The 24,517-nt window shown below is 41.0% G+C and overlaps 1 protein-coding gene across 1 annotated transcript in view; it reads right to left on the reverse strand.

The window, feature by feature from the left end:
* BIRC6 (baculoviral IAP repeat containing 6) overlaps positions 1 to 24,517 on the reverse strand; it is a 191,760-nt gene that overhangs the window by 160,701 nt on the left and 6,542 nt on the right. Inside the window, exons 2-10 of the mRNA XM_015425773.1 lie at positions 19,099 to 19,280; positions 16,121 to 16,258; positions 14,102 to 14,295; positions 13,389 to 13,500; positions 9,475 to 9,557; positions 7,751 to 7,997; positions 7,524 to 7,672; positions 5,822 to 5,880; positions 2,729 to 4,123 (exon numbers count right to left, since the gene is read on the reverse strand). Coding sequence (XP_015281259.1) covers positions 2,729 to 4,123; positions 5,822 to 5,880; positions 7,524 to 7,672; positions 7,751 to 7,997; positions 9,475 to 9,557; positions 13,389 to 13,500; positions 14,102 to 14,295; positions 16,121 to 16,258; positions 19,099 to 19,280 — 2,559 coding nt within the window. The remainder of the gene's footprint in view (positions 1 to 2,728; positions 4,124 to 5,821; positions 5,881 to 7,523; positions 7,673 to 7,750; positions 7,998 to 9,474; positions 9,558 to 13,388; positions 13,501 to 14,101; positions 14,296 to 16,120; positions 16,259 to 19,098; positions 19,281 to 24,517) is intronic.

Below are 24,517 nucleotides of genomic sequence, written 5' to 3' on the forward strand. Positions count from 1 at the left end.
CCTGTGAGGTAGGTGGGGCTGAGAGAGCTCTTGAGAGAACAGCTCTGAGAATTGTGACTGACCCAAGATTAACCAGCTGGCTTAGGTGGAGGAGTGGGGAATCAAACCTGGTCTCCAGATGAGAGTCCGCTGCTCTTAAGCACTATACCAAACTGGCTCTCCAGGGGTGTGCAGAGAAAAAAAACCCACTGTATTTTTTGGGGTTGGGTATCAGTAAATACCAATATTCCAGAATCCTAGTATCGGTATTATACTGGATTCGGGAAATACTCGGCATTGCCAAAAATATCTGATTGGCCATTAGACAGTCAGTTTCACTCACCCTCTGCTTCCAAGGAGAGGTGGAGTGAAACTGACCTGCTCTCCTTTCCCAGCTGGCTGCTGCAGCAGGCAAACTGGAGAAATGAAGACAGATTGCTTCCCCAGCCGGCCTGTCAAGGTGGGCTGGCTGGGGAAGTGAAGAGAGGGGTTTGAAAAGTTTAAACCCCTTCTCTGGAGTTGTGCCACAGCGGTGGCACAATCTCTCCACTGTACCCTCTGGCCCCATAAGGTACAATGGAGAGATTGCACTGTGGCTGCAGTGCAACTCCCAGGCCCAGCTGGAGAACAGAGGGAATGACATTTAAATGCCTCCCCCTACCTTCCCCAGCCATGCTGGTGCTGCCTTCCCTTCCCTAGCTGCCCTGCCACATCTGGTCAGCTGGGGAAGGGAAGGGGAGGAAGAACAGGTCAGTTTCACTCCCCTCAGCTTCCAAGCAAAGGGGAGTGAAACTGACCTGCTCTCCCTCCCCTTCACTTCCCCAGCTAGCCAGACATGGCAGGCCGATGTGGGGAAGCGAAGGCAGGCTGGGGAGGCATTTAAAGATGTTGTTGTCTCTTCCCTCTCTGATATGGGGATGGGCACCCAAACAAAAGCCGGATAAGACTTTCTTTTATTTAGGAGCATCTTATCGGTATCCGAATCAGATTGGAGAATTTTATTCGACTGAATACATACTTGGCCTTTTGGAGCACCTTATCGGTATCCAAATCAGATTAGAGAATTTTATTCGACTGAATACATACTTGAAAAATACCAAGTGTGTCCAGAGTGTGTCCCTGATATCTTCTAGAGTGTCAAGTCAGCTTAAGGCTTTATGTGGGGAGAGTAATGAAAAGTCCTCCTGCTCATGTGGGCACAGCAGATGGCATAGCATTTCAAAAATCCATATACCATCATTTTACCATCAGTGGAATTTTAGATTCAGTCCAGGTGAATTTAATTCATGCTGTGATCAGTTCAGACCATGGTTTCTACCTTTCGGATATTTATTAAATGCATGCCAACCAGAATAGAATCAGCAATATTTGCACACCAAATTTCAATGCATCATCATAAATAATAATAAAACAATTAGTGGAAATTCCACAGGGGGAAAAGATCATGGAACCTATTTGGTAAAAAACAAGTCAGCTTAAGGCTTTATGAAGCTTAAGGCTTTATAACTGCCTATTTTAATACTATTATGTTAATATTACCAAACTGTGGTGTATTACAGCTAATATTCAGTTACACACTCACATTTTCTATGTATATTTCTAAGTTAAGTGCATGGCACGCATATAAAAATACAACCAGCAGAAATGTATTTTACACATTCACACTTAATATAAGCCTGTGTTATGTGCTGGATTTCTTTAAAAGGTTTACTTGGAAGACAGCTCAAACTATACAATGCAGTACCATCCCTGTTGACACCTTCAAAACTATATTTGCAAAAGCTCTGCAGAAGTCAACAGCAGGCTTTTGAAATATTGAATTACAGATATTCAGACTCTGCCTCCCCTTCCACCATCCAGATCCAACTCAATCATCATATGAAAACAAATCATATGACTCACACAGATATATGGGCCTTTGGAATCCTATCCCCACAGTCTCAGCAGCCCTGGTCTCTGTTTTTCCCACTGCATTTTTGGCAGATCTAGTCTCATAAGGCGTGTCTTTCTACTCGTTTTTTCCTTTGTAAAAAAAAGAACCTAAGGGCTTTTTATTATATGACGGCTGGCACGTGCCAACAATCCAAGCTTTTTAAAAAAACACCAATATATGAAAAATACACATGCATACAATCACTTTTGCATGTTAAATTACATGCAATAGAGATATTATTCCCAGATGTGTATTTTAAAAGGAAACAAGCAACTTACGCTTGTATGTGCCCTTGTTCCTTGGCATAGTATAAAATACACGTGTATCAGAGGCCAAACACAAAACTAAGAGCAGCCCTTTTCCTTAGGATATTAACTCCTCTGGGTTTTCTAGGAACTTGATAGTTACCAGCATCCTGACACCCACCCCCCCCCCCTAGCAAGCAAGAAATTTCATTCTGAATTATTTTATTTGGAGCTTTACAATTCTTGATTAATCCCCCTACACACATTTCCTAAAGGCCAAGAGATCACTGTCAGAAATTAATGAAAAGGGGGGGGGACAGACAGCTGCATGTGCACAGGTTCTGTCATTATTACATTATGAGTTGGGTTCTAATGAAGGTTAGCACAAACAGTGGTTTGACATGTCAGAATTCAGCCTTATCCTTTCCAAGGATGACTACCAATATAGAAAGGAACACTGTAGTGCATACTAGAAGTAATTTAACATCTCAATAAGGGATACATTACAAGCACATTATGTACTGAATTTCTGCTTTACAAATCTGACTGCAGAATTCAATGACGTTCTTACCTTTGGTGCAAGCACACAGTCTATCAGTGCCTGAGCAGTATATTACAGACACAAATTTATCTGGTTCCTCAGTTCCTTCCTTTTTAGGTGGCTCCACTTTGGCCAGAATTTCAAAGTTTGAAAGATCTAGTATTTTTACAAATCCTCCCTGAGTGGTTATTACCAGATGCCCTAGAGTGGAGATTTCTGATCTTTTCTCTCTCTCACTGCCATTCTTAGAAGTTATTTGTATTTCTTCTGCAGGCTCCTCACAGTCATCTTCTCGATTATCCAATATGTCCGGTGGGAGCAAAATCATTGAGGTAATGGTGTCCTGGGGGTCTTTGATATGCTGAATTTTTACAGGTTCTTCTTCTAGAGTCACAATCCTAGTGGCATAGTTCATTTTGTAAAGGACTAGGTAACCACCGCTAGCACTCCGCTGTTCTGGTTGAATTATTAAAGGCATCTGCACATCTGCTGGTGACTCATGCTGGATCATACTGATATTTGCGCCATTCACTACAGCAAGGCTGGAACCTAGCTCCCCCTTCCTTCGATTACATAGTGCCGAGTTTAATTTATTTAAATTATTCAAGGCCTCTACTTGATTTATTGCACTCAGGGATTCAACAGGGCATGCCCGCAGTCCTATCAACAAATGAACTCCATCTGCACAAGGAGTGATTGAATCTACACAAAGGTTCTCCTCCTCTGCAAACTTTGGCAGTCGTAGACACTGAACCAAAGTCCCAGGCTTGGGAACCATAGAGTTCCACTTGTCAGAGTCTGGAGAAGTTAGGCTAGCTGTTGCATCTGCAAACTGCTGAATGTAAGTCACAGGGGGATCCTGTAACAGTAGCTGCTCCTGACTATCCAGCTCCATTTCTATGATCTGTGGAACTGTAAAACCATCATCATGTAAACTTTTACTCATGATATTGTTCATCTGTGAAAAGATTTTTCCTGCTTTTTCATCAGATTCCTTAATGCTGTACAGCAGCAATATAGGTAAAGTCCTCCTTACCAGAGGAGAATTCAGTTCTGAATTAGTACAGGATTCATTGTCAGTTGATCCCTGGTCTGACACACTGCCCCCTTGAGTCCTGCTTAAATCATCCAATGACCTCTGAGAATGACTACTAACAGGGGAGGTAGCAGGTGATTTGTATGTTAATAAACCTCCAGCTAATAAACAAGGAAAGGGAATGTTATGATGTTCCAGATGCTTTTCCTTCATCTTTTCACTTTTACAGTTGGCTAAGCAAGGATTTGCCCCAAGTTCTTCTAAATCTTTCACCGTATCTTCAAGTACATTTGCAACTATTTCCCACTGAAGCTTCTCTGGCTGCTGAAGAATGCTGAGCGCTGTTACATCAAGGCTCACTTCCATAGTTTCCTTTTGTGATGTATGTCCTTTAGAGTAGAGCAAAGAGCATCAGAAAAACAAGCATCAAAAGCTCTTCAAATACATATAATAAAGGTTGACATTGACAGTTTCAGTCAAGTAATAATGTATTCTAAGAAATTCAGGCAAAATAGCACTTTTATTTTTCAAATATTTGCATCTGCTTTTCCTGCCATACAGGCTTTCCAAGGAGGCAGCTTACAACACTTAACACAATAACGTGAACTAACCCTTGTTCTCCTAAAGCCTTCTCCAAGAACATGCCCGTCACCAGCTTTCCTCCACTCTACCACCCCCAATATGGCCACAATGAAAAACTGACAGATACAAAGGAGTGAGGCTTTTCCCTAAGGAACTGTGCTCTTTTCCTTTTAAGGAAGCATATACTCTACCAGTGAATGCAGAATCCCTGACAAGCATACAGGTACCTTATATCTAATAGTGAAATGTGCCTGAATCTGCAGATACTTAAATCCATGGAACAGGATCACTTTGACACAAAGGAGACTTCTCCAAACCTCAGAAAAATCTGAAAACTGGGGGCGGGGAATGCAGCAGGGTTTTAAGTTTCCCAAACCAGAGGAGTGTTGTCTGCGCATGGGCACAGACAATGCAGCTCCAGTGGAGCTGCTGCCTCATGGCAGAGGCATTTGACACTACAAGTAGAGAGGAAGAGCTGCGGACACAGTGGCCAGGAGGTTGGGAGGTGTAAGGGACAAGGCGGCGGCAGCCCCGACCGGAAACCCACCCCACAAAGTGGCAAGGGAGAGGACAGCCAGACAGGAAGAAGAAGGTGGAACAATGGGAGGTGAAGGACAGCTGGGTGAGGAGGCTCCAATACTGCCACCTCAGCCACTCTCTCCAAAGCTCTCTTTTGGAATTGCCTAGCTTTATATGTTTGCTCACCATATGACAAAAACAATGTATTAAGTTAAAGGATGCTTTATTTTCTTTCACTTCACACACACAATTGAATTGACTGTTTAATTCAACTCTAATCCCCACCAATGCTGTTCAGAGCATAGGATCAAACTCAGACAACACCTGCTTCAGTGCTGTGAGCCAGTTATGCTCTCTGCCCCCAAAGAGCAAACATCTACAGTACTGCTTCATGCAAAATCAATTCACAAAGGTGATGGTGAAAGAGCAACTCATAACTGGCTCCACAATGTAAGTAGGTGGTATAAAGAGCAGCTTTCGTCATTCATCTAAGCAATCTGGCTATCAAACTGTTTCAGGCACAAGCAGCACTTTTCCAAACACACAGTGAATAAATGGAAAGCAGCTAGGATAAGCACTAGCCATCTTTAAAGTCCTGTATACAGTCATTTCCCAATATATTAATATGCCACAATCCTGCATGCAAACATACTATAGTATTAATCCTTCTAAGAGGGAAGGAAGAGAGAAAACTCACAGCTAGCTAGAACAGAGTAAAGGACCCTTTTGGCAACACTGGGGATTGTCCCATCTCCAATTAAAGGATTGGGAATGGGGGATTAGGAAAAGAGAATATGATCCCTGTAAGTCCAAGTCTTCCTTCCCCATTTCCCCTGCAAAGTTTCATGGGTCTCAATATCTTAAACATAATTCCAAAATATTTCTAAAGGGGCAAACGTAAGCCTAATTGTTCATTTGATCAAGTATTTGTTAATCCTTGTTAAAGACCTTGCAATCAACATTCTATGCCAAAAATATGCTCCTACCAGTCACTGATTCTGATCTGGAATGCTCCTCACTGTCTGAATCTTCCAGTAAATCATCACTAGAGGTAAGATAAACAGTATAAAGATGGTGAACGAAAGGCAATAATTTAGTGTAATCAAGAATGTATTCCATGACAATTTAACTTCCTTCACTATTACCCTCCTCTAAAAAAGCTATTCAGTTTTGATGAAGAATTACAAAGTCACCAGTGAAGAAACCAAAATGGCTGAAAAGGCAGAAAAATGAGTGGCAGTGGGAAAGACAGTAATCTGAACAACCATGGGGCAGAGCTTAAGTTTAAAAAGAACTGAAGTTAATGCCAGCTGCTGGTGAGTCAGTGCAGTCATGTCATTAGCTGTAATGGAGCTTGGATTCAGTCTCATATTTTGAGTCTGGATTCAGTCTCATATTTTGAGTCTTCCCTCTCTTTGCCTTAACTTCCCATCTTTAAAATCATGCCATTAGCTGTAATGGAGCTTGGATTCAGCCTCATATTTTGAGTCTTCCCCCTCTTCCCTCTCTCTTTGCCTTAACTTCCCATCTTTAAAATGGGAGCAGCAGCACAGACGGTTATTGCAAAATCAAATTCAATACAACAGGAAATCACTTCCCCAAGTTAAAATGCTGCACAAGCAGCACATTTGATTTGTAATATGAAGGCAGAAAGAACAAAAATCTTTAAAAGACTTGAGAGTTTTCTCAAAATTCTCTATCAAACTACTGTTCTGCCAAGAACTCTTACAACCCTAATTCAAAAATCAACTTATATTCCATCTTTAAATAATAAAAGTTTTACTGTGCAAATTCAACTCCTTTTCTAAATACAATAGGCAGACATTCATGCAATATACCTACATGAATAACTGCCCTGCAAATGACATACGAAGTCTTGTCTATTTTAATTTGACCAACTACTGTTACTCTGATTGTACTGAGCATTCTTTCATTTTGCACAAAAAGATTTCTAGGATTAGATTTTGGAAACTATGGCCTATAACACAAACCCAACTTTTCAGGTAATGAAAAACAATCCAAAAATTCAACTTAAAACATCTTCCTTTCGGCCAGTGGAAACAATAAGACAGCTTAAGACTTACAGCATAACTTTGAGTACTACCCTTTTAAAACCACAGAATTCAATGATTTTAAGGGTGTAACTCTACTTAGGACTGCACTTTTAGTGTAGTTCAAGGAGGTGCTGGGCACTGATCTTGATGGACAGAGAATTTAAAAAAATGTTCAAGGAAGGATTTAACTATGGAAAAGGGCAGACCCCACATATGTCTCTTTGCAAGAGACCCATTAACAATGAGCGTGCAGGGGTCAAATTTAGTTATGGGGAAAGTAAACATCCGGTAACAATGTGGGAAGTACAAAAGGGAGAAAAATTACAAGTGATCAATAATACAGCGATTGGAGAGGAGAAATTTGCTGAGTTCTCTTTTCAAATGTTCTCCTTGCCTACAAGTGCCAAGTGAGTATTGCTATAGAAGTCTTTCTGCCTACATTCTTTTCCTTTACAAACAAATAGCCCTTCCTTCACTAGACAGGACTCAAATTTATACTGGTAAGCAACATCTCACTGTTCCATGACCCACAATTACTTTCATTAAGAGCAAACAAATATACCACTATTCAAACAAAATGTTCTGCAATTTCCTAGATGATATCCAGTGCTAAGAAGAAGCTTTATGAGCATACCTGTCTCCTTCTAATTTTGGTATATCTGAACAGCTAGATGAATCTTCTATCCATGCTAGCGTTGGCCTCCTTGATTCAACCCCTGAGCTCTGCTCACCAGACAATACAAGCTGCTGCACGATCACTGGATCATAAGCATTGATCTCAAACTTTTAAGTGCACCTACACAAATAAAAAAAAAAACATTTCAATTTAGAAAGAAATTTCACATTTAGCACAAGCAGCACCTTCACTCTTAAAAGATGAAGTACCTTCATAAGTTTTGAAACATCCCATATGCAGATCTTTCCTCGTTTTGTTGCAGCAGCTAAAAAGTGAGGGCAACTTCCAGATCCAAAGCACACTATTCTGTCTGTGCCATCTGTACAGGGAAACTGTGCTGGACTTGTTGCCAGCGTGACTGAGAGGGGCACATTCTGTGTGTGTTCACCTTTCACAAATGGGCAATTTGGGGAATGTCTCTCATGTTCAGACCTTAAAGGAATAGAAAGGTAAGTGTTAAAATGCAGCAGCATTCGTTTCTCTTAATATGTTTCTGCAAACATTGACTAGGACATGGGCCACCTCCAGACTTGAAAGGTTGTGAGCAGAAACCTGCCATGCCCTTCCCTGCAAGCCTAGGACCTTGTTCTACCATTAAGCTGACACTTTCCCTGGAGGTCAAATACCATTTCCAAAGAACTTGTGTTTGGGAACTTTTATATCAATATGTTTAAAAAATTAATATGAGCATTTAGGTATAATACAAGATTATTTGGGGGTAGGCTCCATGCATGACACTAAGAAGGGGGTCTCCTCAAAGGTTTATGGAGGCGCAAGGTACATGACAACCACCTCCAAGGCTAGCATGTCAATCAGGTCCCCAAGAGGCTAATCAGAAATAACAGTGGCACCAGTTCTTTGCTTAGTTACCACATGACAGGTGGGCTGGGGAGGGGGTTGCTATCAAACTTCTGCTATTTCTCCATCACACTTGCCCACACCAAAGAAATCTGTAATCAGCAAAATTATGGCCCGTTTCTTTTCCATTCCAGCATATCTGTTAAGTTCTTTTCTTCCTCACCTTCTAGCTGGTCCCTGCTCTAAGGACCAGTTCTGTGTGTCAGTCCTGAATTCTTACTTTTGTCTAGTCAGTAGCCACTGGAAAGCCGATGAAAATATAGGTGCTTCACAGGACAAGTTAAACACCAACAACACCCACAGAATGGGACCTAAGCATTTAATTTTTCTCTTAGGTACATCACACTTTTCCAGACTTGTTATCAATCAGTTGGTGAAAAGCTTAAAAGGCAAGCCAGGCTGAGTAGAAGATCAGTACATGAAAGGAGAAACTCTCAAGGTAAATGGTGAAGCATCTGTCTGTGCAAGAGAATGTCACTTTGGATCTGCTCTGATTTGTTCTATAAGCACTACTGAAAAAATAATGCAATGCCATGATTTTATATTAATAATGTAACTATATTATGTATATGGATACCAAAATTAAATGTAACTGTATAAAAATAGCACAGTTGGAAAAACCAGAATAAAGTAAAGACCACTGAATCCAATACTGAATATTGAATTTGTTTCTAATTTTTTACTGTTGAAACCTTGTTGCCCAGATAAACGTGCTAGTCGAACCTGAATTCTACTAGATACCTGAATATCTAGAAGCCTGCTGAAGCATCTTCAGAAAGCATCAAAAAATGTTTGTATTTGGATCATTTTAACAGTCATTCAACTATATTGTGTTTAGTAGGTTTTTTCTAAGCAAGATGCTACTAAACAGCTTAAAGTTTTCTATCTCCTTTTCAATACTGTTACCTTCCTTGAATCAAAAATAAAGAGGCTGTAAACACCTTATTTATAACTACACCAAACATTTCTCAGTGTTAATTTCTTATCTAAAAGAAATTCATATGTATAACAGAAAGCAGTTATAGCTATGCCCTCAAAATTTTATTCTCACCAAGGTTCGTCTGTTGGCTCCCAGCACACCAAACACACACTACATGTGAAACACATGGCTCGGTCATCCCCTGATGAAGCAGGCTGTGAAAAAGAGGCAAAATGCTAAGTTAAAAGGTGCTGTAGGCATTTTTACTTGAGCTCTTAAAAATCATGTTGACTAGAATCCAAAGAAAATAAGTATACTTCATGTTCTCAAGGGGACCTTGGATTTATTTTATAAACACAGCAATTCCTAGTGAGGCACAGAAAATCACACTTTAAAATGAAAAGAGTATATCCTGTGGGCATGCTATTCCAAGAAAAAAATGCAGATGAGAGTGTGTAAGCCCTACAGCTTGTCTTAAAACCTCAAAATTCAACAGGCAGGAAATGTATTGTCTACGGTGAAAGGTTAATCTTGACACAGTAGCACAGAGGTTTTCAAACTTTGTACCTCTGGAGTGCCCCTTCCATGGGATCTTTTTCCAATTAATACCTGCAAGTCTACAGTAAAACCACTGCACATTGCAAAGAATTCTGGGGCATAATTGCATACCCAAACTAATTAACTTAAGTGACTTGCCCTGCATGAACCAAAGATGTATCTTAGAATATACCCAATACTACTCAATGGCTGCAGATTACAAGAAACATTACTAACTTGAGAAGCCTGTCCACTATTACTGATCTTCTCCTTGAGCAACCCAGGAGTTCCATGAAACACAGCTTGAAAAATCACTGCCGTAGCGTAACACTAGATTGACCTCTCTGACATTCAAGTGCAATACATTAAAGTTTAAGAATAGCATATCGCTCTATGACAGCTGCCAACAATCTCCTACTTCAAAACCAACAAAGGTCTGATGCACAAACTGTCCTTACTTTTTGAAGTTATGACTACAAAGAGATTTTAAAAATCCCATCCTTGACCTCCACATGAGTTGCTACGTAATCTCCTAAGGCCAGAATGTAAATATTTCACTGTTTCACCTCCTCCCACCTCCAAACATGCATACCATGTGATGCAATCATTTGTACACATGCACAAGTCCACACAATTACTTCACAAACAAAGATAATATGTTACAATTTTGTTCTCCTTCTCCCCAGTTAACCACTCAGGGTTGACAAGTAAATTACATTTAGTTCAAAACTCTATGAAAAGGCCAAAATCTTTCAAAACAAGGCAAAATATAAACCTTATTCTAAGGGGTACCTTCACAAGAAAGATTAATAAAGAAACTGCCAATTAGGGATGGGAGCAAACCTCGTCACGAACCTAAATTCATCATGAAAATTGCCTGGTTCATGAGCCAAGGGTCATGTGATCGCGCCTCCAACGAACCTCCATGGTTTTCACAGAGGTTCATGTGGTTTGTGTCAGTGGTTCATGAGGCAAACATCCTGGCGCTGATCAATTAATCATCAAAGCAACGAGATGTGTGAGTGTGGATTTCTGCAGCCCTGAAAACTCCACACCACATCTTGGTTTTCCAACTTTCCACCACTCTCCTGCACTATACCTCCCCCTCCCTTTGCTTCTAGCTTGCTGGGGGGCTGTTTGACACACTCCATCCTGAACCTGTGGCTGTGATTTCCCCAGAGAGCACATTCCTGGGGGCACTTACTTTGGGGGGCTGTAACTCAGCTCCCCTAAATCTAATCCTCACCAAACTTGGAGGGCAGGTAGAGTCAGCTGGAGACTCGCTGCGAGTTTGACATCTCCAGCCTGCAGGAGGGCCTGTTCTACCGCATCACAAACCTCACAAAATGAACCAGTTTGGTAAACAGGAAGGCTTGTGAAGGTTCGTGGTTTGTGTGGCCCCATGAACCAAAACAAACCCCAATTTCCTTGGTTCATGCCCATCCCTACTGCCAATCTCGCAATATGACAGAACATTTCTCCTTTCAAAACATTTTCCGCCAAACAGCATACTCACTAAAAGGGGGGGGGGGATAGAAATCAGTGACAGGATCACACAGTGAGAATCCTGGTGGTTTCTGTGAAACATGATGTGTTTCCAGAAAATTATCCAAATGATCTAAAACAGACAGCAATCTCAACTCTCTATTTCTTGTGCGTGTTTCCTCTCTAATATGCAGAGACTGCAGCGCTATTTAATTTTAAATCAAATGGCCCCAGATCCTATCAAATAATTTCTCTACAGAAGGAAGTTTCTTATTTTTCCATTTTCTGACAAGAGAAATTTCACTGCTATTCAAAAGCTAGAGATATGTTCAGTCTTTATTGGCAGGAATGTGTTCTTCTTCCATGCATTTCAGAAACACAACTTTTGGATCCATGGGTATTCTCTCACTGCGGTAAAGGTCTCTAATCCCAATAACATGCTGCTGAGGGGCAGGACTACCAAAAATGATAGAATGGGCTTAAAGCTAGTTTATCATAGCACACTGTTATAAATAGCCACTTACATAGCTCCTGTGGCAAGTAAGAATCACCTCCATGAGACCTGGCAGGAGTTTCCTTTTCAAACATTTTATTGCCTAAATGAATAGGCATGCATAGGTAGTCAGGACACAGTAACAAGTGTAAGCTAGTAATTTTTGTGTACTTACTTGCATGGCTGACAAGCAGCAGAGATTTTAAATGAAAGTGTAATATGACAGCTAGATCGATGACTGGAAATGAATAGCTGATGTTAAAAATTTGAACATCTCTAATATCATCTATAAGCATAGGAATGGGTGATAAGTGGCTTTAAAATAAAGTTCACTAGTCAAGCATGCATATTCATGGTCAGATGTCTTTTAGGCAAATTATGTATGAAAACCCTGCATTTCCTGTGAACACCTTTCCCAAACCACTCACACAATAGCATTTTTGTGAGCATCCCCATGCCCATTTTAAACATTAATATGGCAAAAAACCTTCTGTTCTTATTTCTTGACAGCTGTCTGACTTTTCCCCAATCTCTCAATCTCCTTTTTGCTCCTATTAAAGAGACATTTCCACCTCTACACCTCCTGTTCCAAAGCAGTTGTGTTTGCTTTTCCCAGGTCTTCCATAAAGACACAACTCCAACTGACCAGTCCAGCATTCAAACTGAGAGGAGGGAGGGAAGACAACTTCTTCCTCTAGACATAAAAATTTTTCCTCTGTGGAGAAGAACCACCCTGCCCCATCCACCTACTACAAGGACAATGTAATGAGCTCATTTTATGCTCCATATCTGCCACTTCTTTTCAATAATGTTCTTTTGCAACTAGAAAGCACTGAAGTGGGTCTTGTCAAATGCCCATGTTGCAGTCATCTGATAAGCAAGTTGGCCTGCCTCACTCTTGAGGAAGAGAGCCAAATAAAGCTAAGATCTCATTTTCAATCCTTATTGCAAATGAAAGCTTATGAGAACAGCTTGCCTCTATTCAGTTCAGCTGATTTATTTACAAAATGTATATCCTGCTTTTCTGCCCTCACAAGAGCCACCAAGGCAGCAAACAATTTAAAAAATGCATTATAAAATCACATTTTAAAACTATTAAAATCAAGCCCCTGCAAACATACATCATTAAATATAAAGACATGAAAACAGCAATTAAAACATTTAGCTCAACATACTCTGCTATGATCTTTACGACCCTTCAGTCAGTAGCAACAAACAGAATTTAAAGTCAGAGACACAGCTGAAACCCAAATGGATGAAATAATTGATGTCTGCAGCTGCAACAGAAATGTTTGCACCCAAATTCAACTGAAGTAAAGGCACCACCATTGGAGAAAAGAATGGAAGACCTAAACTAGTTAAACACTTAATACAGTACCACAGGACACAGGGATTATCACTTCCACAAAAACAAGATCAACAGAAATCCAAATTGGTTCCTTTTATATACAACATATTTGAACATTCAGCAGAGAGAGTGCATTCCCATATAATTGCTGATATTCACAATTCACAAAACTTTTTGATTTACCTGATGGTAGAACCCAGCTTGAGCCATAGGATCTGGCTGCGCCCACCTATAACCTACATGAGGCCATGAGGTGAAAGTCTCCCGTCTGTTAGCCTCACTATACATTAAGGACCTTCAACAAAGAAAAATGAATATTTCATATTTCAACACAGAATCTAGAACCAGGAACAAAGATAAAGAGCATGAAAGCCAAATAAATTAGGCAATATATTTTAAAAGCCACTATGAGGCACTTTTTTTAATTTAAAAGAAAGGCAGGATATAAATATCCTAAATTAAGGTTTTGAAATCATGAAATTCTTTCCATTTCTTTAGTTCAGAGTCATTCCAAATTTCAAAAATATTTTTTAAAAATCTGATTAAGAAATTATGCACAAATGAAAAAGAAGAAGAGATTGGATTTATACCCTTCTATTCACTACCAAAAGGAGTCTCAGAGTGGTTTACAATCCCTTTCCATTCCCCTCCCCACATCAGACACCCTGTGAGGTGGATGGGACTGAGAGAGCTCTGAGCAAACTGCCCTTGAGAGAACAACTCTGGAAGAATTTATGAAGGACCCAAGGTCATACCAGCAGCTGCATGTGGAGGAGTGGGGAATCAAATCCAGTTCTTCCAGATTAGAGTCCGCGCTCCTAACCACTACACCAAACTGGCAAATGAAAAACCGTAAATTAATTTTTTCCTGTTAGTATTAATTTATTTTTCCATACCTATCCACTGATCGACCAGGCCCCACACCAAGTTCAGGTCGTGCGCTGGGCAAGAGGTAAGACAATCTATCCATCACAGATGAGGCTACAGGTAAGGCAGCAATATTTTGATTTATCTTCTTGAGTTCATTGACAATGGCACTGGCGACAGATTTCAATATGTGATGAGGGAGATGGAACGTAACTGTTGCCCACTACAGGAAAAAATAAAAATCCAACGTCTTGTATTATTAAATTTTTTAAAAGCACAAATGATATACGAGATCAGCCTCACGTCCCATGGCTATGTATCACTTGGGAAACAATCTTTATACCAAGATACGTGGCCTACTTTGTTATTCTTGTGCATAAATTATGCCATATTGTTATACAAACATGTCCCAACAAGAGAATCCTCAAAGCCTGTTAAGCATGGAACAACTCCTAAGCAGCAAAAGCCCACTATTCTGGAAAGGAACTATTACAGATCCAGTCACAAAGATTTCCCTCAAACATTTCATATAAGTGGTCAATACCCTGCTGGAAAAACCATCAGTAGAAAACAAACTAGAAAGTTGGAAAATAATTTGAACAGAACATTTGGAACGCCAGTATTGGTTTGGATCTAACTGCCCCCTGGGCATTTTCAAGTTTTCAACTGTTTTTCTCCATCCAAGCTAGAAGCCCTTGGGCTGCATCACATGCCAATTCTAGAAGGTCCTCTGAACCTCAAATGTGGTTTCTCACATTTTTCACAAATGGCTACAAGAGAAAAGGTGGGCCAGGAAAATCCGTCCCCCTCATAGGTCTCTGGATTCAAGCCATTATCTAAAACAGTGTACACTGTTGTTCTGGGATCTAGAAAACTTGAAGAGAAAAAAAATGTACGGTAATTTTATTTACTAGTGTTAATCCAGAGTTTGACTTTTCGTGATGACTGCTGAAAGCCATTAGTTCTCAAAAAGGACCACTATACACCACTATAGAAATGCTGGAGTTTTAATACAGCCACTTCCTAGTTACAGTTTATTTAGTGGCTGCCAAAAAACAACCTAAACTAACGAAATGCTGTGAAAGGCCTGATTTGGGGGGGGGGGGGAATATCAGTAGGTGATGTTGGGATCTGGTTGTGTGGACAGCGCCATGTTGGGGTCTGCCCACATGGCCACCAGCCCATGGATGGGAAGGTTTGCTTGTTCCCAGGGGTATTCCTGGCCCTACCACCTGCTCATGAACCTTGGAAAATGTTTGGGATGGACCTGGCCATGCTCCCCTGGACTCTGCCCATGGAGAGTATTTCACCACGCGGGCTCTCCAGCCCGATGTTGGCTCTATGTGGCTTCGCTATGGGCTGCAAGGTCCTACTGGGCCTTGCAAGTGCTGCACTGTCTGTACCATCTCCACTGCTGTTCTTCGTGGTGAGGGAGCAGGAAACCGAAGCTTCAGGTCATCTCCTTGAGAGGCCACCCTTGCCACCTCCAGAATGCTCTCCACGACCACCTCTCAAAGCTTGGGGGGGGGGGAGAGCTTCTCCACTTCCTTCTTCCTCTTCCCTGCCACTGTTGTCAGCTTCTTCACTGCCATCAACATGGGAGCTACTGCGGCTGGGCCCTTCTCTACTTCCATGTTTCTCTGTGTTTCTAGTTGATTCTCGTGGCGCTGGTGAGCAGGAACTTCTTTGTGTTTTTTTTTATTCCTGAACTTTTCTTCAGAGAATCTGCGTGATCTTGCTGCCTGCCACTCCTAGACTCTCTCAATGACTTGAATTGCCTTTAGATAGTCTTAGTCGCTAGCTAGCCTTTAGATAATTTTTTGTTTGGAGCAGAGCTCTAGCCCCCTACCCAAGTCAGTAGGGCTATCCAAACTGTAGGGTCAGCCTATGATCACTCCAATAGGGAGCCACACAAAATTTGCATAGCTCTACCTGAGCGAGCCGAGGTGTGAACTAACCAGCTTGGATTACTTTGTTCCACTGAAGGAGAACAAAAATAGTCAAGTGATAATCCTACTAGCACTGAAACATTTGGAATGTTTTCTTACCTTTGCAACTTTATGGTTTGCTGCTGTTTCATGTGAGGTATTTTTTAAGCCATCTTTCAGTTGTGTAAGGAACAAATCATATCCCTCTGTGCTTGACACATCTACTTTCTCTATGCAAGCGGATAATAGTTGTTGAGCCTAGGACATATAAAATAAGTTATCAGTTTGTCAGAAATCTAAGAAAAGTCGTGGTTCTATATTTGTATTTGCTTTAAATTTTCTATTTATAACTTGCATTCCTATCAACGGGTGCTCAAGAAGTCTTACAACCCACATTTTTAATGAATGTGCAATCGTGTTTTCAAGGTTCTTGCTCTTTTCCAAAATTCCAAGTAAAGCTTTACTAATACAGATGCTAGATATGAAAATGGAAGCTGGAAGCAAGATACTTCATGTCCCACAAATGCTTTGAGGCACAAGTTACCTACAATGTCATGCATCAAAACAATCAGACGGCAGTCAGTGGCACCTTTAAGGCCAAGTCTTATTCAGGCACAAGCTCTCCCTCCTCTGCCAGGACAGATCTGCACGTCCCCCTCCCACCCAACAGCGAGCAATCTAATCCCAGTCAATTTAATTTAAATTGGCTTTATGCTGTTAAATTCAGATGTTCACTATATTTTAATGCTATTTTGAAAGGACTGGGCCAGCGGAAAGGCATCCAAGCTCTCCTTAGAAGAGACTCAATAGGCTAACCCACCTCTTCTCCCTTGGGACTTGCTCTGCCACCTTTTTTCTTCCAGATTATCTTTAGCTTTTTTCTAGACACTTAAGGAAATATTAGTCCTGAAAACTGTTTGGTGTCCTCTGGGGAATGAGGATTTAAATTTGGGGGATGGTTCCATAACTATAATATGGAAAGGGGCAACTGGCAATTGCAGCATTCTTTTTCTTTTCTTTTTTTAAATAATAATAATATACTTTATTGTCATTGTACATAGTACATTTCGGTCACCTACAACCATACTCATATACACTCACACAACCATTCACAACTTTTCAACTCATATACACTCACACATTCAAATCTTTTTGAAGACACCTAGATTGTTATCTACTTCATTCATACCCTGCCTTCTCCCCAGTGGGGAATCAAAATTGCTTACACAGGCCTGCTCTCTTTTTTATCCTTCCTTTTACCATTTTTTAAAAACAGGAACTGCACAGGAAATTGAGTTACTTCAAGCCTATAAAATAGAATAATGACACAAAGAAATAAATCTGAACAATTTACATCTATATATCTAATAGCGAAAGGCGCCCCCTGCGTGCGGATACCTAAATCCGCGCATCGGGGGCACCTGGAGGAGAGGGAGATTTTTGTGCACACTTGGGGCAGTCCCCAGGTGTGCACAAAAATCTAAAAACATGGGGAAAATACTTAAATTCCCCCAAAAGTGACAGAGTGTCCCCTGCGCATGCGCAGGGACGCTCTGCGAACTCCCTTGCTGCCGCTGCTTCGAAGCCAGGGGGGAGACAGCAGCGAGGGAGGCAGGGGGGGGAGCAGCGAGGCCCGAGAGGCAAGCTAATTATGAAAAATAGACCAACCATAAAACAGTATGGTAATACTTTCCATGTCAGAGTAATATGGTTATGTCCATTATCTATCAGTGGCTAAGGTCACTGGGACTTCAAATAAATGATCTTCCTTAGTGACAGAGAAGCTAGATAGTCCTACAACCTCCCATGCTACCATTGTGCAGGACATAAAGTTCTTCAAATTCTCAGTTTAGCAGGTATAAAATATAGGAAGCAAAAGACATGTAAGCTGCACGATAAGAGGTTTTGGATTATACACCTGAATAACACAAAGGTTTTCTTTAATTGCAGGTAAGCTTTAATAGTTTACAACAACCAAAGCATGCTGATTCAGAAAAATAAATGAATTAGGAAGCGATAAACTACATTTAAATCAATCAATATACCTAATTCTCCACATGGCCCCAACTGTGAATACTTAAATCCATGGATCAGGGCCATGTAGAAAGGAGGAGGATTTTTCTGCAACCTGCCACCAGTTTTGCAGAAAAATGTAGAAGTTAAAAAGGGGGAAATATAAATTCCTCCTAGAAGCAGAGGAATGTTGTTTGTGTTTACACAATGCTTCTCCACTGGGCTGGTGGCATCTACCCTCACCACCACGTGCTGGAGATGCTGGAGAAAGGAGAGCTGTTGGTGGATGTAGACAAGTGGAAAGGGCAGCAGCTGCCCCTCCATCATTGTTGTTCCTTCAGAGTGACAGAACGGAGTACAGATGGTTCGCCTGAGTGGGAGAAGAACTGGCAAGAGGGCAAGCAGAGGCAGCAGTAGTACAAACAGGCAGGCCGGAAGCACGGAAGCCTGCACCACTTGTACCGCATCAGCCATTCAGGCAGAGGAAGCAGTACTATAGGTGGGCGGCTGGCTAGCTGGTGAGCAAGCAGTTCAATGAGTGAGACAGGTGAGCTAGCTAGCATGAGGGTGAAGTGGTGGGGAGGGTAATAAAGACCAGAAGGAGGCAGCAGGGTTGAGAGGGAAGCAACAGAAAGAGGGAGAGAGGCCAAACAAAAAAGCTAAGTATCCACAGGGGGACAGGACAAATGAGAGAAGGCAAGGAAGGGCAAAAAGGAGAAAAAAGCCTGCACACACGAGTGTTGCGTGTCCGTACTTGTAATTTAAAATTATTTTTTCTTTACAATTTAGTGAAGTGGTTTTTAAATATCTTGATTTAAATCCACCCTTCTTTAGAACCAGGCCAGCAGGTTATTTTGCATCATCTGCATTTCTTCAATATTCATCTTTAAAAATTAGCTTCCACAGTACTGAGCAGGTACAAATAAACTTGCAGCAGTACTACACTAGCAATGTATTCTAAAAAACTTTTGTTCTCAGTCAGCTTAAGAATCTAAGAAATACAATTCAGCCACAGTTAAGATAGTGGGGGCACTATCACTCCCCCATATACCACAACACTAACAGCTCTCAGATCAACAACTTACCTCTGTAACAGGCAATTCAAGCTGAACCACATCATCTTGCTTAGAAACAGGTGTTTGCAGAGCAGTGTCTAACAGCAAGATGCCATTCAGATCTTTTCTACATCCAACTGCATAATCATCCACAAAGATGACTTTATCCACAGCAGAAATATACTGACATTTCACCCGTCCACCAGGCTTAGCTGTAGAGAGTAAAAAATAGAATTCAGTTTAAGTTGTCCTATTACTTTTGATAGTAAAAGAAACTACCCTTTCATTTTCAGGAATAAAAGCAGTTTATCTAACCCCAATTACATCCCTTATCATCAAGTTTATGATCACACTTCTACCAGTGTGGTGGAGATACATTATACTACCCCTCCACCATCGAAGCAAGTGTGTATAGAACCTGGTCTCCAGTCTTTTCCTTCCAACAGTTGCCCCTATGATACCTGAAAAGCAAGCATGTAAAATCTGGGGCAGCTTCAGAAACAAACAGAAAAGTAAAGCCAGGGAACGAAACCAAACGTTCCATCATGCAAGTTCTTACATGAACCTAAAAGGGTTCTTCAGATTGCAGCCACTGTTTTTTTACAGAGAAATGCTTAGTGTGTGCATTAATGTCTTGATTAAGTGTTTTATATACTGTAATAGAGGATCCTTTTCATTCACTGGTGGTCATCCTTTCTGGGAAGTGCACCATAAACAGAATCCACAACATGATAGTGGTTCTCTGTGCACTACAATATGCATGAAATTTCCAGTGTTTCGATGTTTTGCCTCTAGTCCTCAAACCTCTTGGACCTTTGCCATGGAGCAAAAGTGCCACAATTTGGCCACACATGTATTAGAAGATCTCAGTAGTTTCAAAACTTTATATGAATTATTTTTATACTTTGTTTCATTCAATCTTTGAATACCTTTCAGACACCACACACAAATCTCTTCTGAAGATGCACCGAAAATCAACTATCTTTGTCAAGTAATACACGCTTTCTAAATCACGGGTCCCCAACTTTTTTGAGCCCTTAAAGTTCTGTCACAGGGTGATGAGCGCAACCGCAAAATATCTACCAGCTACAGAATGTCAGGGAGTGGGACTATGCATAACTCTAATAGTAACTCTTCAACATTTTGGGCAGAAGGTCTAAAAACAGGATGCCTTTTAAAATGAACATACAGTATTAAAATATTTTCTTGCATATACACACAGCTTACCTTCAGTTACTCAGTGAAGATCTTTGTCCTGTGGTGGCAGCTGCTCCCAAAGCAACATTTTAAAAAATCTGCTACCCAATTGGAACCTGGCCCAATCACTTTCTAAAACCATTTGACGGGTGCCAGGAAAGGTGTCCTGAGGGACCACACTGGCAACCTCTGCTCTAAATGTTATCTAGTCAAGGTAATAAAAGACATGGACTCTGCCTAGGAAGCCAATAGAGATGCTGGGGAAGATCAAACTCCTTCTCAATACACATATGCTAATATGAATGTTCTTATTTGCAATTCTATATTATTTGTATTTTGTAAATAGTCCACCTTTCTCACTGAGACTCAAAGTAGATTACACAATATAAATCCATGCAATAAATAGGAGAATAATCAGGTCATGTCAGGAAGTTGACTGACTGAGAGAAGAACCAGCAACTTTCAACCTTAAGAATCTTTCATGGAATATTGCTGGCTGGAAGAATAAGTTTTCTGATCCAAATTTTAGTAGCTTCCTCAGGAAGTTTGATATCACTCTACTTTAGGAAACCTGGGCTCACTCAGAGATCTTCTTAGAGGGTTTATAAGTCGCTTTCCCTGTTAGCCTTCAAATCCTTTGGTCGATTAGCAGGTCTCTCAGTATTGTGGCTGCATTAACTCCAATCTGGAGGTGATCCCCTTGCAGGATTGTGGATATTTGGCGCAGGCCTGTTTACTGAAATGTGCAAGGAAGTCTCTAATAATAATTAATGTTTATGTGCCACCATGTGCTGCAAAAAACCCCTGACTTTGCACTGGGAAGAGCTTACGCAGTACTTAAGGGGCACTTGAACAGAAATATCCTGCTTTTAATATTGTAATGACTGGTGATTTCAATGCAAGAATAGGTCAGTACGGTTTTGAGCTTGCTGGGAGACTAGGTCTTACCTTAGATGATGCCCTGCCCAACTGTTTTTTCTAATCTGAGATATTCAAAGGATCCGCAAATTAATGAAGCAGGTATTTGTTTAGCCCAACTCTGCTTGAGGTTCAGTCTGGATATTTTGAATGGCCTGCCTCCCCACGACCTGCCAGGAGAATTTACCTTTGCTTTGTCCCAGGGTTGCAGTGTTGTGGACTATATGCTGACTTCCCCGGTCATGGGGGACGATGTTAAAGTGTTTTCTATATTGGGCCATGTGGAAAGTGACCATTTTCTGTTGGTTTTAGAATTAAATTTCCCTTCCCCCTTTTGTGGGTCTGATCACTTGACAGACGATTATGGGAGGGTGTTAAATAGGATGCCCAGAATATATTGGTCTAATAAGGCTGTTGTAAGAGTAGGAATTGTTAAACATTTGAAACACAGCTGTCATCTGAACAAAGCATAAGTATTAAAGGTGACATGTTAAACAACTGAGAGCATGGTATTACATTACTAAAGACACAGTGCATTTTTCTGGACCTATATGTTGTAATGTAGCCCTATTTCCTATACAAAAATGCCTTCCTGAACAATACTGTTTGACATAATCTGCAAAATGCCATGAGTGTGGGAGGCTTCATGACCTCCACAAACAGGCCATTCCACAGGGTGGGGACCACTACAGAGAAGGCACATGTACAGGCAGTTGTTGATCATACCCATCTGAACCACTGCAGTCAGGCAAGTGGCTCAAGACCTCTACAGCACTGACAGATATTTGGATAGAGATACAGAGCTGGATGTAATCAGCCTATTGATGACATCCAACTCCAAATCTACAGATGATTTCTCCAAACAGTGCCATATTCACCCTTGTCTTCAGTAGATAATGGTCAGACCATGATCCAGACCAAATCTTTAACCCCAAAACAAGATCTCCTCTCAAAGCCTCAGTGCAAAAGATTACGTCCAAGGTGTGACCCCTTTCATCTGCTGGGCCCATCACAATTTGAGAGAGGTGCAGAGCAGCCGAAGAAGCTTTAAAATCCTAGGCCAGCCCTGGTGAGTAGCACTCATCAGGAATGCTGAAGTCACCCAGAACAGTAAGTCTCACACCTGAAAGCACTTCTGCCAGCTGACAGGTGGTGCCTTGGGCAGTCAGTACGCAAGCAGAATGCCTAATCTATCCTTAGTCCCTGACATAAGGAACATGAAGTCAATGCCAGCTATAGTTTGTACTGGAACTCCGCGAGAATTGAAGGACGCACAGAGGGTATCAGCCACTTCTCCTCCCTGGCCACCAGAGGGGGCTGATGAAGCACCACATAGCCAAGTGGAGTTAATTGGGACAGATGGACCATACCATCATCTTCCAACCACATCTGTTACACAAGCCAGGTCAATTTTCTTCTGTTGTAGTAACCCAGACAAGCATTCAGTTTAGTGCTTCACCAATCCAGTATTGCACAATATTAATGAAGACAAGGAGGGAATAGGGGCTGTTGCATCATCATATTTCTGGCTACTACAGAGGTTAGATAAGCAGTGAGCATTCTTGCCAAATACCAGTCTTCTTTGAACACAACCACCCTCATATCTACCAGCTCCCAACTGCACTGGAATAGTACATTCAATAGGTATCCTGTGGTAAGTACAAATGCCCCCACAACCACTAAGAAACTTCCCACACTTGGCCTGCTATCAACCACAGAAAAGCCATAAAACAAGTGAATTCAGAGATATAGTCTTGATGTGACGGTGCTGGCGGTTAATGAATATTGTTCTTGAGATTTATGGGTCAGTCCTGGGACTGCAGATAAGTAGACTGGTGCCTCTCCCATACTGGAATGGCCAGGCTCCAGGCTGCATAGCCCAGGCTAAGAGCCACAGGGCTCTTCAGTTCATGACAAGACTCATGCCTTTAGCAAGGCACTGGCCTTACCAAACAAACAGGGATTCCACAGTGAGAAGGGGAGGGTCTGTCTGGCCTGCTTCTTCCAATCACTGGCAGGGGCTCTACCATGTTCTTCCCACTGAGCAATCAGACCAACATCCTAACCAACACAGTATTGTCAGTTTATCAGGGTGCTCCAGTCTGAGGAAGTTATTCTTATCACCTAGATTTTTGCCCTAACTGTACTTAGGAAGATTCAACCAATTACAAATTACTTAAAGAAGCCTACTGGTATAAGATTTTAGAACCCCCACAACAATGCTTTTTTCTTTTAAATTTGCTATTATTTTCTCACTCCATGCAAAATTACAAATATAATTGTTATCCTTATATCTGATAGACTGGATTTCTCCATGCAGCATGACCCACCCTCAACTTCCCCTTCTTGCTGTAGCCCAAAATGCCAAAAAAAAGTCAGATGTCTGCAGTAAGAAAGAGAAAATGGTTAAAACTGCCCTCCCTTTCATCAGCAGAAATCTGTGGGATTCAGTAGAAATCCTCTATGGGATCCAACCCAATATCTTGTTCATTCGTTCATTTAACAACACACACAATTTGATGATGACTTGAATCTAATTCCCTGCTTCTGGAAGCACATCCCATATCATAACGTCCCATAACGCCCCATAATGCTAGCACAACCCAACTCTGGTCAGTGTCATTTGCTTGGTCATTTATATAGTGATATTACACTTTGAGTTACACTCAAAGCAACCAACAAGTAAAAAGCCCTCCCTTTCATCAGCAGAAATCTGTGAGATTCAGTAGAAATCCTCTATGGGAGCCAACCCAATATCTTGTTCATTCATTCATTTAACACACACAATTTGATGATGACTTGAATCTAATTCCCTGCTTCTGGAAGCACATCCCATATCATAACGTCCCATAACGCCCCATAATGCTAGCACAACCCAACTCTGGTCAGTGTCATTTGCTTGGTCATTTATATAGTGATATTACACTTTGAGTTACACTCAAAGCAACCAACAAGTAAAAATATTACAATAAATACAGTAAAACATTAATACCAAAGCATTAGAATCCTCAGCATTCCAGATATTACCCTAACCCAATAACCAATCTCTTCTAAAAGACACTGCCAGCTTCAATAGGCAGATCAGTCAACTAAAGCTTTAGAGTGCAATCCTAAGAAAAGTTACTCCAGTTTTTGGCAAATATTATTTGCCAAAAACTGGAAAGCTGAGAGGATACCGTCACGAAGAGAATTAACTATCAAAGTGCAAGAGGTAGTTGAAATTGATAAACTAACTACAATTATAGAAAATAAGAATATGGATATATTTATAAATAGATGGAGGTTTTACAAATGGATGAATGTAAACAAGATGTAATCCAATAAGCAGATGACT

Source organism: Gekko japonicus, unplaced genomic scaffold (genome assembly GCF_001447785.1).
Source record: "Gekko japonicus isolate JY-2015 unplaced genomic scaffold, Gekko_japonicus_V1.1 scaffold1887, whole genome shotgun sequence".
NCBI lineage: Eukaryota > Metazoa > Chordata > Lepidosauria > Squamata > Gekkonidae > Gekko > Gekko japonicus.